This window comes from Perna viridis, chromosome 14 (genome assembly GCF_037379345.1).
Source record: "Perna viridis isolate PV_CMFRI_1.1 ecotype Kerala chromosome 14, ASM3737934v1, whole genome shotgun sequence".
Classification (NCBI taxonomy): Eukaryota; Metazoa; Mollusca; class Bivalvia; order Mytilida; family Mytilidae; genus Perna; species Perna viridis.
Genome location: NC_142458.1, coordinates 33,188,869 through 33,205,182, shown reverse-complemented (window position 1 = coordinate 33,205,182; position 16,314 = coordinate 33,188,869). Strand labels below are relative to the sequence as shown.

The following is a 16,314-nucleotide window of genomic DNA, read 5'->3' as shown; positions in this document are numbered from 1 at the left end:
AGTGATGTCTTCAATCTTGTAGCAACATAACCCTGTTCCAGAAGCCTATTTGATAGAATTATAGCGCGATACAAAAAGTCTGCGTAGTTTCGTCACGTTCTGGCGTAACGTATGAGTTGGATATGAAAAGTCCTTACGCAGGTGCTGAAGGGATGTTGCCACAGATGAAAGGAAAGCTGACAATTCTGAATGAAAAGTCATCACGTTTGTCGTAAAGTTTGGTCAATAGTTTTCTTTACCGTCGATTTCTGAGTGTACGTCAAGATGAAATAAAATAATGATTCTATATTTTCCCATTATACCCCGTCACATACACGAATCCTTCCGAGTAATCAATTCTTAGTCCTTCAAAAGCAATCTTATTTTAATCGTCGACTTTCGTAAATAACTCATTTGCGTAGATTCGCGGAAGGAACTGAATTAGTTTGGACATAATTTAAACCATTGTGAAAAAGGATTAATTTACGAATAATTGCGAGTAATTAACGATAATTTTTCGATGGATTAACGGATAAACACGTCTTTGCGAAAACTTATGAATACTTTGCCCAAGACGAAGAGGGTTAGGTTTGTCGTACCAGATAACGAAGAAGTCGAAAGAGTTTTTGGTACAATATTGACTTTATTATATAAATAGCAGTGATTTACCGAATGTTTCCAGTGTAAATATTTTCGATAATTCACATTGTGAAAAAAATTCGGCAATTTCGCACTTTCTCCCGCTAAAATATCAGAAAACGTCACAAATCTGCCGTTCACAAATTAAAGGTTTATGTTGAAAATAGAAAAGAATAATGGTGAAAATCTATATACTATATAGAATAATCAACTGGTTATCGTTACTAGCCACAATGTGATCGCTCGTGCCAAGAACTCATTTAGCGCGGAACGAGTTCCAGCTGCTCAATCACTAAATCTTGGCGTTCTTCGGCATTCGTGATCTTATTTTGATCACATTTTGGTGATTCACTCCATCAAATTAATTATCCTATTATTATTAACTAATGTGTTTAAATACAATAGATATTGGTCGGTTTCTAGAAAATCATCTTTCAACTGTTGTTTTTGCGAGAGACAAAAAAACCAATGGTTTTTAAATTACAGAATTTACTGGTCTTAATATGGATTTAGTTGGTTTCATACAGGATTTCAAAGACCAACTGCGCCTCGGGCCAATACAGGTGACATCAACCCAATATGACTGTACTTGGACTTTATACAGGATTTTAAAATAAGAAAATACCCATTTAATAACACTATAATATTACTTGAAAAACATGCATGCCAAATGATCAATTGAAGAATGCATATTGTATATTTTGAATTTTTATGATAAAAAGCATGCACTGCATTGAAAAATAATTACCGTCCTAAAAAAACACTCATCTCCTAACTGCAAGTATTCGTAAAAACTCGTTAGATTATTGTAAACGGACCAGATCGTAACAATGCGCTATCACATTCAAAGAACTTTTAATTAGACTTCCATTCAAACATTTCGATCCGAACTTGACTTGATATTCATAATCGGAAATAAAACAAGTCAAAGAATACATGTAAGACTACATGGAACAAGTCGAAAATATGATCATATCAGTGAACACCAACAAACTAGAAATATTATGACAAGCTCACAAAGAGAATGCCCCTCGCATCAAATGAAAGTGTTAGCCTTTAAGTTCAATCATACATCTACATATGATGCCCAACCTACATTTTGTACCTGTATCATTTCATGAAAATCCCTTCGGCGATTTTAGAGGAGTTGCTCTGACAAGAAATGTGGACAGAAGGACTGACGGGATGATTCCTATATACATTGTACGTGTACGTGCCCCGCCCGACTTTGTTTGAAGGGGTAAAAAATAAAAAACAATTAAATAAACAATGTCAAAGTGACCTAATTATCGTAGTCCAGATATCAGAAATATGACTATATTCTTGACCCATTTTAGTCAACCCAAGCAATTCTTTTGCAGTACCTCACCTTATGGAACACTTTCAAGCATCGCGATCCATTCACATTCTTCCAGACATCATGATAACTTGTTTCTTGCCATTTTTGTCCTCTAATTCCTAAACGATTCAAGTGACAACCTCCTAAATCAATCTCAAGATTCCTTTTGTGGTACGGCACCTTGTGTAATAGTAAAGACCTATACACCTACATGTATAGTCCAGTAATTGAATGGACGACGACGACGACAGCATGATACCATTATACTTAACGATAATGATGATTCCTGAAACTAGATCCTTCCGGTTCCAGTATGTGACTGAATAATTCTCTCGTTTCCGTTTTTATTGATGATTTCAGCTGTAATATGGTTGTTATAATAGAGGTCCTCACTTTCCCAGTGCTTGCCGGGACGATTTTTAAAGGCATAGACAGAAGGGGCAATTGTTATATGTTATGGTAGTTTATTCCATGTTTTTGATATACATTTACATACAGCAAAGCTATTTTTCTTATGCTTGTATTTTCCTCTTATTTGTACTTGTGCTATATCTAATATACATATGTATGTGTTTGACTATAATTTCTCAGGTGAATGATTTTGTACGCCTCAATCTTCTCTGTTTCTCCTATATGCTGGAGTTGGTAACTTGAGTTTCTTGAGTCTCTCAGCATAGCTTAGATTTTCCTCTTTGCTTTTTTTCATGGTTTTCCCAAGTAGGTTAAAATTAACATTGTTCCCCTTGTTCGGTTCCATGTCTACGTATATTCATGAATTTACACTTTTCAATGTGGAATTAACGCAAACAATGTACCTGCCTATTGTTGCGGTCACTTATTATTCTGAAGTTTTTAGCGTCATCGGCAAATAGCTATGCGTCCAATATCCAACCACCGGTGGTAAACTGTTGATTTATAGGATAAAAAGTAGCGGTTCCCGTGTTACCTTTCTTTCTATAGATAGCTTGCCTTTTATAGATACTCTCTGAAACATTCCTTTTAGGAAATCTTGAATCCAGTCTAAGATTGGATTCTTAATGCCATGATTTTGAATCTTATTAATTAGTCTACTGTGTGTAACTTTATAAACTGTATAGATACAGTCTACTTCTAAAGGCCCTGATCCAATGTCGCAGTCCATTTTTCTATATCTTGTAAGAGTTGCAAGGCAGTAGATTTTTCTGATAGAAACCCATATTGCTTGTGGTCAAAATGTTGCCGGATGATTTTCTCCGTTGTTTTACATATAATTGATGTTAAACTGACGGGTCTGTAATTTCTGGCTTAATATTGTGCTTTGTTACACTTTTTGAATATTGCGCTTCTTTCCAATTCTTCGGACCCGATGATGTTGATTGTTTGAAAATTATACATAGCGACATTTAGCTTTGACAGTTGCCTAGGATGCACATATTCTGAGCCTGGTGATTTATCAATTTTATCTATTAATGTTTTATAGGTGCTTCGGTGCCATCTCTTCGTTTATATTTCGTTTGATATTTCACTTGAATTTCAGGCAAATCACCTGCTGGCTCTCCAGTGAAAATGCTAGCAAATCTCAGCCTTTTTCCTGTCGTTAGTTTATTGGATTTTTTTCAGGGTCTACGTTCAAATCGCCAACGCCGTCTCTGGTTTAAGATTTGGACTTAATGCAACTTGGAACAGGCTTTGGATACGTGGTTGCATTTGCAGACATTCCTTTTTCAGTTAGTAACTAATTTTTCGATTAGCATTTTTTTGCGTATGTGTTCTCTGGTCTGGTTTTTGTTGGGATAAAACTTTTTTTTTTGCGGTCGTACAAAAAGACGATCTTTCAGGGCGCGGCCTGTAGAAGATATCTGAAATCTGAAAATTCAGGCCAGGATTTTCACGAGGAGTCAAGCGTTTTTTTTTTGGTTTTTTCTAAACAAGCCATCGTGTTAAGAAATCGGGAAAAAAACACTCGTTTCTGGTCACTTACTACTATTTGACTCAAGACCTATCCCAGTATTCTTTCTGTGGTATGATCTTTTTTTTTTATACAATGCCAAAAAGATTCACTCACTTATAATGAAGGTATTGTCTGGACATGAGGAAATACATGTTTCTGGTCCCGATTTTTTAAAGTTCGTCTACACCCGAAATGTCAACCATTGTGGTATAGAATATTGTAGTCCGAATTTCCTCTGACCCTGCAACCCTCCCCTTTCAAGTTGAAATTGTGCATGTCACACCTACCTAGTTCGATTCCGGAATCATTTTCCTGTATGCTGATACCAAATTTGCTACAAAAAATTACATTTATTATTGAAGTTTCGATAATTTTCCACGAGAGACCCCTGTTTTGTTGGCATTTTGAATCGTAATAGAGAGTAGGCGGAGCTTGTTACCTTTGGAACGGAACGGAGCAGAAACGATTTTTAAAACCGGAATCTAACAGAATATTACAAGATTCTGCTGAAAAATTACGTGCCCGCTACCCTTCCGTTCCAAAAGTAACAAGCTCCGTGTAACAATAACAATAAATGTAATTTTTGTAGCAAATTTGGTATCAGCATACAGGAAAATAATTCCGGAATCGAACTAGGTAGGTGTGACATGCACAATTTCAACTTGAAAGTCGTTACCAGCGCTTGAAGGGCGATACTCCGCGGTACCGCTTAATCTCCAACTTTTTGTATGGCACATCGTTCTGACCCCAACCCGACATATCAATATCCAAATAAAAAAGAGGAGGGTATCAGGGTCAGAGGAAATTCGGACTAAGAATATTGTGGAATAATATCATAGACATTCCTGTTTTATTGGAGTTGTTTTAGTCATAATTCCAAAGCAGTTGGGGTCATAACCCCCAAAGTCAATACCAACCACTTTTGTGGTTTTTATTAAAATAAACCGATTCTCTAGTATTGTATCCACAACCAAGTGTTGTAATATATATGTTACAAACTATATAAACGTGAATAATATGGAAACCGTGGGGCCTTGAATAATTATACCTTGCCACTTCGTGTGGTGGGGTATAAAGGCTATAAATGAATAAATCAAGGTCGTCACTCCAAACCTAAAGAACTATGGTCATCCCTATAACTGTGGTGCCCTTTTCCACCTCTACCATAAACAGCCTTCCCAACTACACCTTCAAGAGAAGCAACACGAATGAAAGTCTCCTAAGAAGCAGAACTTCTTATCCTTCTAGAGCCGTGGAGTTCAACCTGGGGTCAGGTGTTTTCTGGGTATACTTTTGTTTTCTACCTGTGTTAAGTTTTGTTAAACTTGTTCTTTGTGGTCCTGTTATTATATTTTTGTATTCTCAAAAGTTGTGAAAATAAGACATATAATACAGCTACAAGTAAAAAAAGGCAGGAATGGAACATTGATTATCTAAAAAAACATGAGCCTGAATCGCCCACCTGGTTTAACTTCGCCTTTCAAAGGCAATGAATTTAACAAGTTGTCTAACAATTTTGACTCGAGAAGTCTTTGGTAGGGCTTATAAGGATAATTTCAACAATTGAAAGTTTCTTTTAATCTATCATAGTTTTCAAGATATTAACTGAAAACTGTTTAAAAAGTCATCTGACAACTTTTATCCCTGAAGACTTTTGTAGGCCTAATAATAAGGATCATTTCAGCTATTGAAAGAATTCGGCTAAACCTAACGGTTTCGGAGACGTGAAAAATTACTGGCTGACGGCTGTTCTATATTTAGTAACGGCTGCCATGTTTTTTGATGAATCAAAAATCCCCACATCAATTCTATGCAGGATACCCCAAGAAACATTCATACCAAGTGTGGTTTCAATTGGTTCAGTAGTATCAGATGAGAAGATTCTTGAAAGAAATAACATTAAAAATAGCAAAAATCATTGAAAAAGGGCGATTACTCCAACATGGCTTAACGGATTGAAACCAAAATTTGACCATAGATAGATCTCATTATGCTGAACACTTTTACTCTGTCAGAATTAGCTTAACTTAATGGCTTTGGAGATATATGTGAAAAACTACTGTCTGACCTATATGTTCTATTTTTAGTTATGGCAGCCATGTTTTTCAACGAATCAAAAATCCCCACATCAGTTCTATGCAGGATACCCCAAGGAACATTCAAACCAAGTTGGTTTAATCAGTCAAGTAGTTTCAGAGGAGAAGAGTTTTGTATAATTGTTACTGACGACAACGGATGCCAAGTGGCCAGGTGAGCTAAAAAAAGGATAGTAAAATTTCGAATAGTACCTGCTGTATTTTGCTGAAATTTGAACTTAACGAATATGTGTACTTTATGGAACTAAACTGTACTAAGTTGAAAAAAAGAAATTAATCTATTCACAAGTAATTGTGTTGAAACCTTGTAATGAAGGTATCCACTTCATTAGGCAGAGTATAATAAGTACCTTTTACTAATCTTTCATGTTTTTCTTTAATTTTAAGATACAATTATTAAGGTGGCAAAAAGTAAAACAATCAGATGTTCTTTTAACAGAAATGTGGAGGATGAGAACATTAATTGACTACAAGTCCCCCATTTACATTTCTATGAAATATTTGATTTTTCAGATATATGTGAAAATGTTTCTAACCACCTGCTAGTAAATGATCATTTGTACCCCTGTGGTTGGAGAATGTACAATCTTCTTAAAGAATGCAATGAACAATTTAAGCGCCCAAAATGAAATGATGGTGAAATGAAAAGAAATGAACACACAGAAAAAGAGCACAGTCATTTATTTCTTAGGAGCTTCCTCCTTTTCAGAGAATGACTTCAAAAGTTCTTCCTTCTTTGTCTTGATACGCTCCTCACGACGTTTACGGGCTTCCTTGACCTTCATTCTTCTGGCTTCAGCCTGGTCACTGAGAAGTTTGCTTCTGCTCTTCTCTGCCTTCCTCTTGTGAATATGTTCCATAAGGATACGCTTGTTTTTGAAGCCATTACCTTTACATTTGAGGTACAGTTCATGGTACCTACAACATTGAACATATCATTATTGTACAATCACTAACATTTCATAGACAATAGTGTCATAGCATCTTTTACAAAAAATTCTTCTCCTAAATTGGCAAGCGGATTTCAATTTCAACTCACAAAATAAAGTTCTACTAGCCAGCTTAGGATAAATAAAACTGCATTGCTCAGCAAAATTAAGTTACATTAGCCAGCAATGTTTAGGATAAATAAAACTGCTTTGCCCAGCCTATTTTAAATACTTTTCAGGAAATTATCATTTGGCATCTTACTGGAGGTTTCACACTTGTACCATAACATGTCCTTTTATAAAATCATGGTTGAAAGTTGTTTTCCATTAAAATACTGAAAATATTTTCAGTAGGGAACCTCCTGTTATCAGTCAAGGGGTTTTCTTAACAAAACTGAATTCAACATGTGCATTTTTAACAAGTAAGAGTTCAGATTTTAATACTTGATTCATGATAATGACATGAAAGTTACAATTCATACGAACGAGACAGTTATCTCATCATAACTCTTAAGTTGTTAAAATGACAAACTTGTGTTACTTTTAGTATATGATTATTGTATAGCAGAGATTGTATTGAAATATTCGGAGAATGGGTCATTTTTACTGAAATTCTGAATTTTAACGGGCCATTCTTAATGGGACATATTCAGCCAGAATAAGATAAATAGCCTGGGTATGCATTAACACTTTATGAATCTTGTCCTATCAGGCAAGCTAATGAAAGTTCAACTTGCCCAAATCAATATCCAGGTTGACATTTAGTAAATGAATGCTAAAAAACAGATAAGATTTGGTTGTCCTCTGGGCAAGTGAAGCCTTACTGTTACTTGTCTGTCTGGCAGTTTCACTTGTCCTAGGCAATAGGACAACCTTTAATGTTGTACCATGTTGGCACTTGCCCCCTCCAATCCCAACCACTGAATGTAGTGTTTACATTTTGCTTACAGAGAACACAAGCTAAATGAAAGCAATTTACAGCAAAACTCCTTCAAATGAGGGGTAATTTAAAAGCATCTCATATACCCCACCCCACCAACAAACTAAAAAATTGAAATGCAGTAGTCCCATAATTCCTGTGATATTAGACACTGTTCAATCAAAATGGCAGTGCAATATGATGAACTTTAAAATGTGACTAACAATCTGACAAATTTTGAACAAAATCTGTCAAGCATTTTCCAAGGAGTGTGATTGGACGGAGACACAGACATTGTACCAGCTATGTCACGTTCCACTTTGCGGTGGGGGACAAAAATTACTTTACTGATAAGTCAGGCTTTATGCAATAATTTCTTAAAATTACATTTAGGCCAAACCTTTTCTTAGTACATGAGTCATCTCCAAAAAAAAAAAGACGATCAATTAAACAAATGTATCACAGAGTTCAACAACTAAATTAGTGTCATGCATAAAACCTCCATCCTTTCCACTTCAAATTTTTTTACCATTAAAACATGGATTATAAAATCCTTTTTCATACCAGTAATTCAATAAATTATTACTGCAAAAATATGTGAGACAATGTTTAATCTAAATTAAGCAGGTCTTTTTCATAATGTAAATTACCAAAATGTATTTTTTTTATTGATCTTCAGAATTAGTTCTATATATTAAAGCCCTAATTTTTCTCCTTGTGTGAATATTTTGCCCATTCTTCAAACTATATTTGTAAATTTATGGTCATTGAAAACATGAACAATATCTGTCAAATTTCACATCCCCTTGTTTCATTACATAATAAAAGTCATCACAATCAAAGCAACAGAGTAAACAGAAATAAATGTGTTTTTGCCTGAAAAAATATAATAGCTCCTAAGAATACAAACACATACAAATCTTGGGTGGCAAATGTAGAAAATCGCAAATTTACAAAATAAAACAATGTTCAATATTAAAAGATCTGACCAATAAACTGAACTGACTTAACATAGAAGCTGGATCTATTCTAATGAACCAAAAGTACTTTACCATAAAAGGAAGTGTTGCTATAAGCCAAAAAAAAAAAAAAAAAATGTTTCCTGTTGCCTGACCTGCCTGGATCCATAACCCCTGACTTCAATTTGGGAGAAAAAAAATGTTTCCGGTCCCATTGGGATTCTTATCTTATTATGCAAGATTAATCAAAATGGCTGCTCCCAGTGTAGGAGCATGCACAGGTGTGCAATTAAATTCATTAATTCATGTATTGTATCTTTTGTAATGCATTACCTAAATTAAGTCATGCTGTAATCATTATTGATAATTATGTATATACAGACCCTTATCCCACATACTGGCCTGGAACTCTATACTTTGGCAACCGAAAAGAGATCTACATAATTTTTTTTTTTGACCTATTGACTGATAATTTACTACTTTGCGATTATAAGAGTTCAGAACATTATTTGGATTCAGATAAAAGACAGAATGTCCTTTTTCATACGAACGAGACAATAATCTCATCATCACTCTTATCTTTGGGATAAAAATAGTAACAAGTGCCATTTCTCATTTCATACTTGGCTTTTTTTAAAAACATATTTGTAAAAATTCTTGCTCTCTTTTAAAAGGGACAACTAACATTGTAAAACAGCATTTCGGAGCTCCAGAATTTCAACTTCCTTCTTCCCCAGGGATGTGTGTTTAGAAGGCTCTTTCCTGTAGGTGAAAATTTAACTTTCTAGCAAAAATTTCATGAGGAAAACAGGAATCAGGTCAAGTTAATTGGGACACTTACAAGTGCTTGTCAATCTTCTTGGCTTCTCTGTATCTTTTTAGGAGTCTTCGGAGAACCCTCATTCTCCTAATCCACAGGACTTTGACAGGCATACGTGCATTGGCTGTACCCTTTCTTTTACCATGTCCCATATGACGTCCCTTCCTTCTGGCAATAGCATTCTTCCTAACGCGGGCTCGCGAGTGTACAGCTACAGGCTTACGGATGATTAAACCATCCTTCACCAATTTTCTGATGTTTTGTCCTGAAAAGTAAAGAAATGAAATTCTAGAATTATTAATTCACATTTGACATAAATACGCATGTACAACAAAGAGTAAATTTTTAATATCTTCTACTAAAATGAAAATATGTACATATATAGCTTAGATGGCCAAGTGGTCTAGGGCGCTGGACTTTGTGCATTGGTTCATTATATATATTGAGAAAATGTATGGTGTATACATATATGTCAAAGTGACAACAACCCCATCTGGATGAAAATGCCCAAACCACACATTAAACTTCATTAATGTCACTTCACATTCCTTAAATGTATTTGAGTTCTAGATGTAAATCAGCGGAATTGATTTATTTCTGCAAATCTATCCATTTGCAATAACTTTGCAGGAGATGGTTATTGTCAAGTTCTATGAAATCTTAACTGAAATAATTTCTTATCCTCACACTAACCACTGCTAATATGCTCCCAGGAATGACAATGGAAGAAAAGACCAAAAGTGATACAATCAAATACATAACCTGATGACATACCATGTCCTATAGATAAATAAATTTCTACAAGACGGTGGGAAAAAGTCTCTGGCATATGAATTTACTCTTAATTTCTATGATTTTATGTGGAAGCGTGTAAAGCAACAGACTTCTATTTGAGCAGCTTTGAGACTACTTATTGTTCTTCAGGTTTTACTTATCTTATATCAAAAGATAGTCATATTATGATATTACAGTAAAGAAAGAAACATACCGTGACTGAACATTGGTGTAACATTCTTGAAGTGCTTCTAAACAATTTTTTTCTGTAAGAATTTTTTTGCTACTCTTGTATTGTGAGTGGAACACTTGATCATTTTAAATGCAGCAATATTAAAAAAAAATTATCTAAAAAACTAAAAAGATATTTACTGCCACTCTAACAGTGGTACACCACCATGTCAGTGATCAGTCACAGTATGTCTCATTCTGTACTGTATACAACATACTTGAGTTGGCATTAGCAATTTCATTTGTTTCATTTGGATCCAACCAGACTTTGTTTTTGCCACATTTGAGTACGGCAGCAGCTAACCGCTTCTGCAACCTTAGAGTGCTGGAAAAAAAAAGAACAAAACAGGTTTTAAGACAAGGTAAACATTCCTTGCAGCTTACTTGTACCATTGTTTTAGCAACATGTACATATTGAATCGGAACATTCATACATGTTTACTGTGTAATAAGTCTTATCTCTACAATTGATTTTAGTGAAGCTATCAAGAAAATTTGTGTCATATGCAGACACATGAAGAAACAATATAGCTGTCATATGATTGTAAGAGGATACAATCCAACTTATTGGTTTACAGTAATCATACCATACATGATACAAATGAATGTGAATATCAAGCCATTAACATGTAATATAATTTTTTTTATCAGGTTGGGAAGCATGCTAATGATTACTATATAAGTGCATAGAAATTTTTTTAGCCCGGACTTTTCAAAAATTTATTTGGCAAAGATTGGAGGAATAAGTAAATATTATAATTTACCAGACTTTCCATCATGCAGTTATCACAAGATTAGTCAAACAATAGCTATCAAATCTTTGTCAAGATTATGAAGAAATGACATCATAAAGAAATAATCTTTTCCCCATGATAAAATTTTGCTAAAATTTCTTAGACTATAATGCTATTTATTCAATGATTTTTTAAATAAATTTCATACTAAAAATTCAAAGGAATACATCCTGCTATAGAGGTAATCATTTATTGCTATACTGAATGACAGTCACCCAAAACATGCATAATACACCACTAGTGTTGATTCCCACATGTTTAAAAGCAATATAAATGACATTAAAAGAAATTTTAAATCGACTAAGGAATAGACTGGCATTGGGATAGGCTGAAATGGTATGAACTGTCTAGTATTCAACTGACTGAGTAAGCCTCACCTATACATAGTATTGGTCATAAAAAATATTAATCCACTAACGACATAATAAATCTTTATCATTCAAGTCTACCCTTGGTGCATTCCCCATCAGGCAAAATATTTTTCTGTGATGTAATAAGCATGAGAAGGTCCTGTAATTTTGGTCATTATTACAGGTTTCAGAGAACAGCTAAATACAGAAGTGATTCTGTAACATCTGTCCTGACAGGACACTGATACAATATGAAAGTAGGCATCTATTATAAATCTTTCTTCTTGATGGCGGTCTTTGATGAAACATGTTCTTACTAATTTACTCAATGTTATGCTCGAGGATCAAAGGCCCTGAATATGATTTGTTTTTTTAAAAATACCGTTATTGTCTACAAATCCATGTGCCAGTTTGCTACATTTTATATTAAAATGTTCATTAACCATTTTAACATACAGATTTTAAAGAGTAAAAGGTTTTATTCTGTCGTAGAATGTGATAATCTGGTATCCGTATATTTGGGGAGACCATGCTGCACAAGAACGTGCAGTTATAAGTTAAAATAGAGCGATTACAAAGGAAATTTCAGTTCTGAATTAAAAACATATATATCTTGGATACATGTTTTACTAAATGTAATGCATTTGTAGTAAATAAAAGGGTGTATAAGCAAAAATTATCTTCTTCGATATTAACCTCATGGCTGCAGGTTGCACGTTGTTGAGTAAGAGAAAGCGCGGACGGATATTTCAAGAAAATAGATCTTTGACAAAATAGTTCGAATATTAACCATATTTTGTTTACTTCATTCTGATGTAGTTTTTGCGAAATAATTTTTTCCGTCGTAAGTTTCCAAAAATGAACAAATTTCACATTTTGTACTCTGAATAGATAAATATACATTGACGGAGTTTATGAGCTGTCAGTAAATCGTCCAACTATTTCTCGTAAGAACTTCCTACTCACCACTATCACTTTTTTTACCGGAAGTATTTAGGAAGGTCGAGGTCATCTGTTGAAGGTTGCAGCCGAAGGACTGCATATAAACGTCTAAGGAATAAGTGGGAGACATAGGACCTCATCATGTCGAGTCGACCACGGGATTATGTTAGGAAAGACAGCATATGGATAGAAACAGGACGTGAAGGACAAGAGCTTGCTGCAGGGAGTGCTGCTGGCAAAGCACTCGGCGTTTTCACGAGCGGGGGCGACTCACAGGGTATATTTTCCCCCATATTTAAACAATGGTTTAGATCTAGCATTGGCCTACTTTAAAGATCGAAATTTCCTTTTTTTAAGTTTGGACTAGGCATATAGTATACATATGATAATATGCACCTTAATTTGGCTTAAATCAGGAGTTAATGATTGTGTCATATTATGATCATGCAATTTGGCAAGTGTGCCAATGTGTTAATTAATGTGCCAATAAAAATGATTGTTATAATTGGCAAACTTGAATTATATAGTTTTTGACCTAAGAGTCAAGGCTGGTTGTCTGAAGAAAATATTTTTATTGTAGACAGGGTTGGGATCTCATTTAGAACTTGCACTTGTTCAGGCATTTCTTTTAATTTTATGTTTATGCCTCACTTATGCAGCATGGATTTTATATACTGGGACTGGTCACAAGGCTGATATAATGTACAAAAATAAGCTGTGCTTCCCCGGTCTTTGTAAGGGGTAAACTTACAGCATATAAGGTTTATGTTTGACTTATGCATAATCATAGGTGTTAACCCTCCTGTTGTTTGCGGGAGTCTCCCGTAATTTTACCTTTTGACCCGCAAAAAAAACTCATATACAGGAGGCATCAATCTCCCAAATTTTCATAAATTTTTGTCCACCATTTTTGTTTATGTGAACAACCACGTGGGTCGCTAAAGTGCTTAATCGTCAAAACGCTTGGAACAGCAGATCGACATACAAGTCTCTCCAGAATTATCACTGTTATTATAGACAAGTAACATGCTTTACAATTTCAAATGGATAGTTATGTCAATATTTTATGAACTTGTGGCCAAGGAGTTAAATATAAATATGCTATTTATAAATCCTTGTTGTGGCTGATCATTTTACTGACTTTGTGGAGAAAATAATTCCCTGACAATAATATTGCAGAGAAATTTTAATGTAAAAGAAGTAAATGCACCCAAATCATATCTGCTACAAACGTACAGTGATTGAAAACTAAACAAACCATTCAGTATTTTATGTGATGAAAGCAATGGTAGGCATGCCATAAAGTTCTTTGCTACTCTAGTTCACATTTTTACAGATGGAAGCAGGTCCATCAAAGCCAGATTCATTGACATGACAATGGAACGGGCAAAATCTGTTGAATGCCATTTCAAGCATCACTTCTGTGAATACATGTATAATTCATTTTGTTGATTCATTTATATGTATCATGTATTTATGGTTTTGAAAAAAAATATTGAAAATCCCCTGTTCAGAACACTAAAATATAATAAAAATGTCCAAATTTACCTGTAAAAATTCAATTATTGTTAAAGTGTAAGTTCATGATTTTTACAAGTGAGGTTAAATCGATTCAGATAGTGGAAGAAAAGTAACTGTACAAAGTATTTCATCGCAAAAATATTGGTTTTTTTCTGTCGTATAGAGTCTCTGTTTTGTCTTCCCATTTTTTATGTTTATGACATCACAAGCATTCTGAATTTCGAAAGGAGAAGTAACTCTGGTTAAACTCCAGAAAAGCCTTAAAACACATTTATTCAGACAAGCATTCCAAAATTGCTAACTTAACTGTTATATGCTTTTAGACTTTTATTGCGATGTCGTTGATTCTTAATTCATCATTTCTTGCTTATTGTTTTTCTTTTATTCGATAAATAGATTTTGACTAGAACTTTGTATATTATATTATTCTATGACAAAGTATGGATTTATTCTTCAAATTTTCAGTTCTAAAACATTTGAGAGTGTTTTTTTCCTGTGATATAGTTTTCATTTTTGTTTAAATACATTCATTTTTAGAATATATAGTCAAACTCATTTTGCCTTGCAATTTAAATGGTATAATTTTACTTTGTATATGTTTTTTTTTATTATTATTATTTATGTATCTATACACCAACTTTATATGCACTGTGAAGCACTTAGAGTAACAGTATGTAAAGTTAGATACATGTAAGTGCTATATAAGAATTGTAAATAATTATAATAAAACTCCTGCCAGTATTACATACATCTAAAAACCTGATTATTAGTGAACAACATAAAACCAGTGTTATCCAAATATAAAAGCTATTGTTATTGTGAAAAACATTTTCAAACTTTTTTTATATTTGTTCTTTTAATACACTTTGTAAATTGCTATTATATAAGTTTATTGGTGTTTTTTGTATTCATGAAATTTTAAATAAAAAAACACATCTTTTAATATGAAATAAAACCTAAATTAAAAGACGAACAGGCTAATTGAGTGTACTTCACGAATGGGTTACCGCTAACAAGCCATGTTTTTGTTTGGAATAAGCTTGTGAATTATGTTTTTGCCTTTTGGCTTATATCACCGAGACAAACGACCGGTTAATTCCCTGGGCACAAATTACAACTAATTAACAATTATCACACTTCAATGAAATACAAGGTATGCCATCAATAAAACAAAATTTGGCAAAAAATATGAAGCGTCAATAATGGGACAGATCAAAATTCATGGTCTAAACATGAAAACAAGAAATAAAGGCAACTGCATACACAATGTTGCTAACTGAACAAAAATGAAAAACTGAAGATTAGAAAAAAAAAGAACATTATAGGTTCAGAAAACTACATTTTATGAACTTGTTTGTCTTTTATATCTCTCATGCTACATGTACATGTACATTACTATGTTAATGTGTGTATGTATATTTACCAGTATATGATTGAGATACTCTACTTTGATGTATTTAAGGTATGAATTCTGCTGTGAGAGCTGTTGTTAGAATGGGAAGTTACCTTGGATGCAAAGTATTCTACATCAAAGAGGTAATTGGTTTTTAACTATACCTGTACCTTCTTGGACACGGTTATGAGAATGTTGGAAACACTAGGAAACATGGATTTTATAAAGTGCTTCCACTATTCTTTTGAGAATGGAATTTAATAAAGTTGTCCTAGAAGGATTTTGGTCACAATTATTTTAGCAGAATCTTTGTATTAGTCATTGTAGCAAATCTTATTTCACAAACTTATGTCAGAACTCTTAGGGCTATAAAACCTGGTTTAAACTACCCTTTCTATTTGAAATGCCTGTACCAAGTCAGGAACATAGTGGTTATTTTCATTTTTAACTCACCTTGCCAAAAAGGCCATATGAGCTTTAGTCATCCTTTGGCAATCATTGCTAACTTATCTTTAAAATCTCCTCCTCTGATAGAAACTCCGTGAATTATTACCAAACTTGGTTGCCAGTATTCTTTTAGTGTCTGTTTTAAAAATGGTATCTGTTATATAGATCAACAGTAAAAGATGGTTGCCATTGCTATTTTTAGATCACAGGGGTAAAGTCACCACTTTATACATATATCTCAAAAACAATCAA

General features: G+C 33.9%; 2 protein-coding genes across 13 annotated transcripts in view; one reads left to right on the top strand and one right to left on the bottom strand.

Annotated features, from left to right (window-relative positions):
- Positions 1–6,647: 6,647 nt before the first annotated feature.
- On the bottom strand, positions 6,648–12,499 carry LOC148599048 (large ribosomal subunit protein eL19-like). Its single transcript, XM_088561228.1, has 4 exons — positions 12,456–12,499; positions 10,834–10,940; positions 9,632–9,875; positions 6,648–6,901 (listed from the first exon to the last, which is right to left on the bottom strand). Exons 1-4 carry the CDS (start codon positions 12,458–12,460, stop codon positions 6,664–6,666), a joined length of 594 nt encoding a protein of 197 aa, XP_088417354.1. The 5' UTR covers positions 12,461–12,499; the 3' UTR covers positions 6,648–6,663.
- A 251-nt stretch (positions 12,500–12,750) lies between these two features.
- LOC148599047 (ATP-dependent 6-phosphofructokinase-like) overlaps positions 12,751–16,314 on the top strand; it is a 37,797-nt gene continuing 34,233 nt past the window's right edge. For all 12 annotated transcript variants that reach the window (XR_015918755.1, XR_015918756.1, XM_088562478.1 and 9 more), the window contains exons 1-2: positions 12,751–12,978; positions 15,685–15,758. Coding sequence is in view for 10 of the 12 variants with exons in the window: in XM_088562478.1 (XP_088418604.1) it covers positions 12,843–12,978; positions 15,685–15,758 (210 nt within the window). In the remaining 2 variants the exon portion in view is untranslated. The remainder of the gene's footprint in view (positions 12,979–15,684; positions 15,759–16,314) is intronic.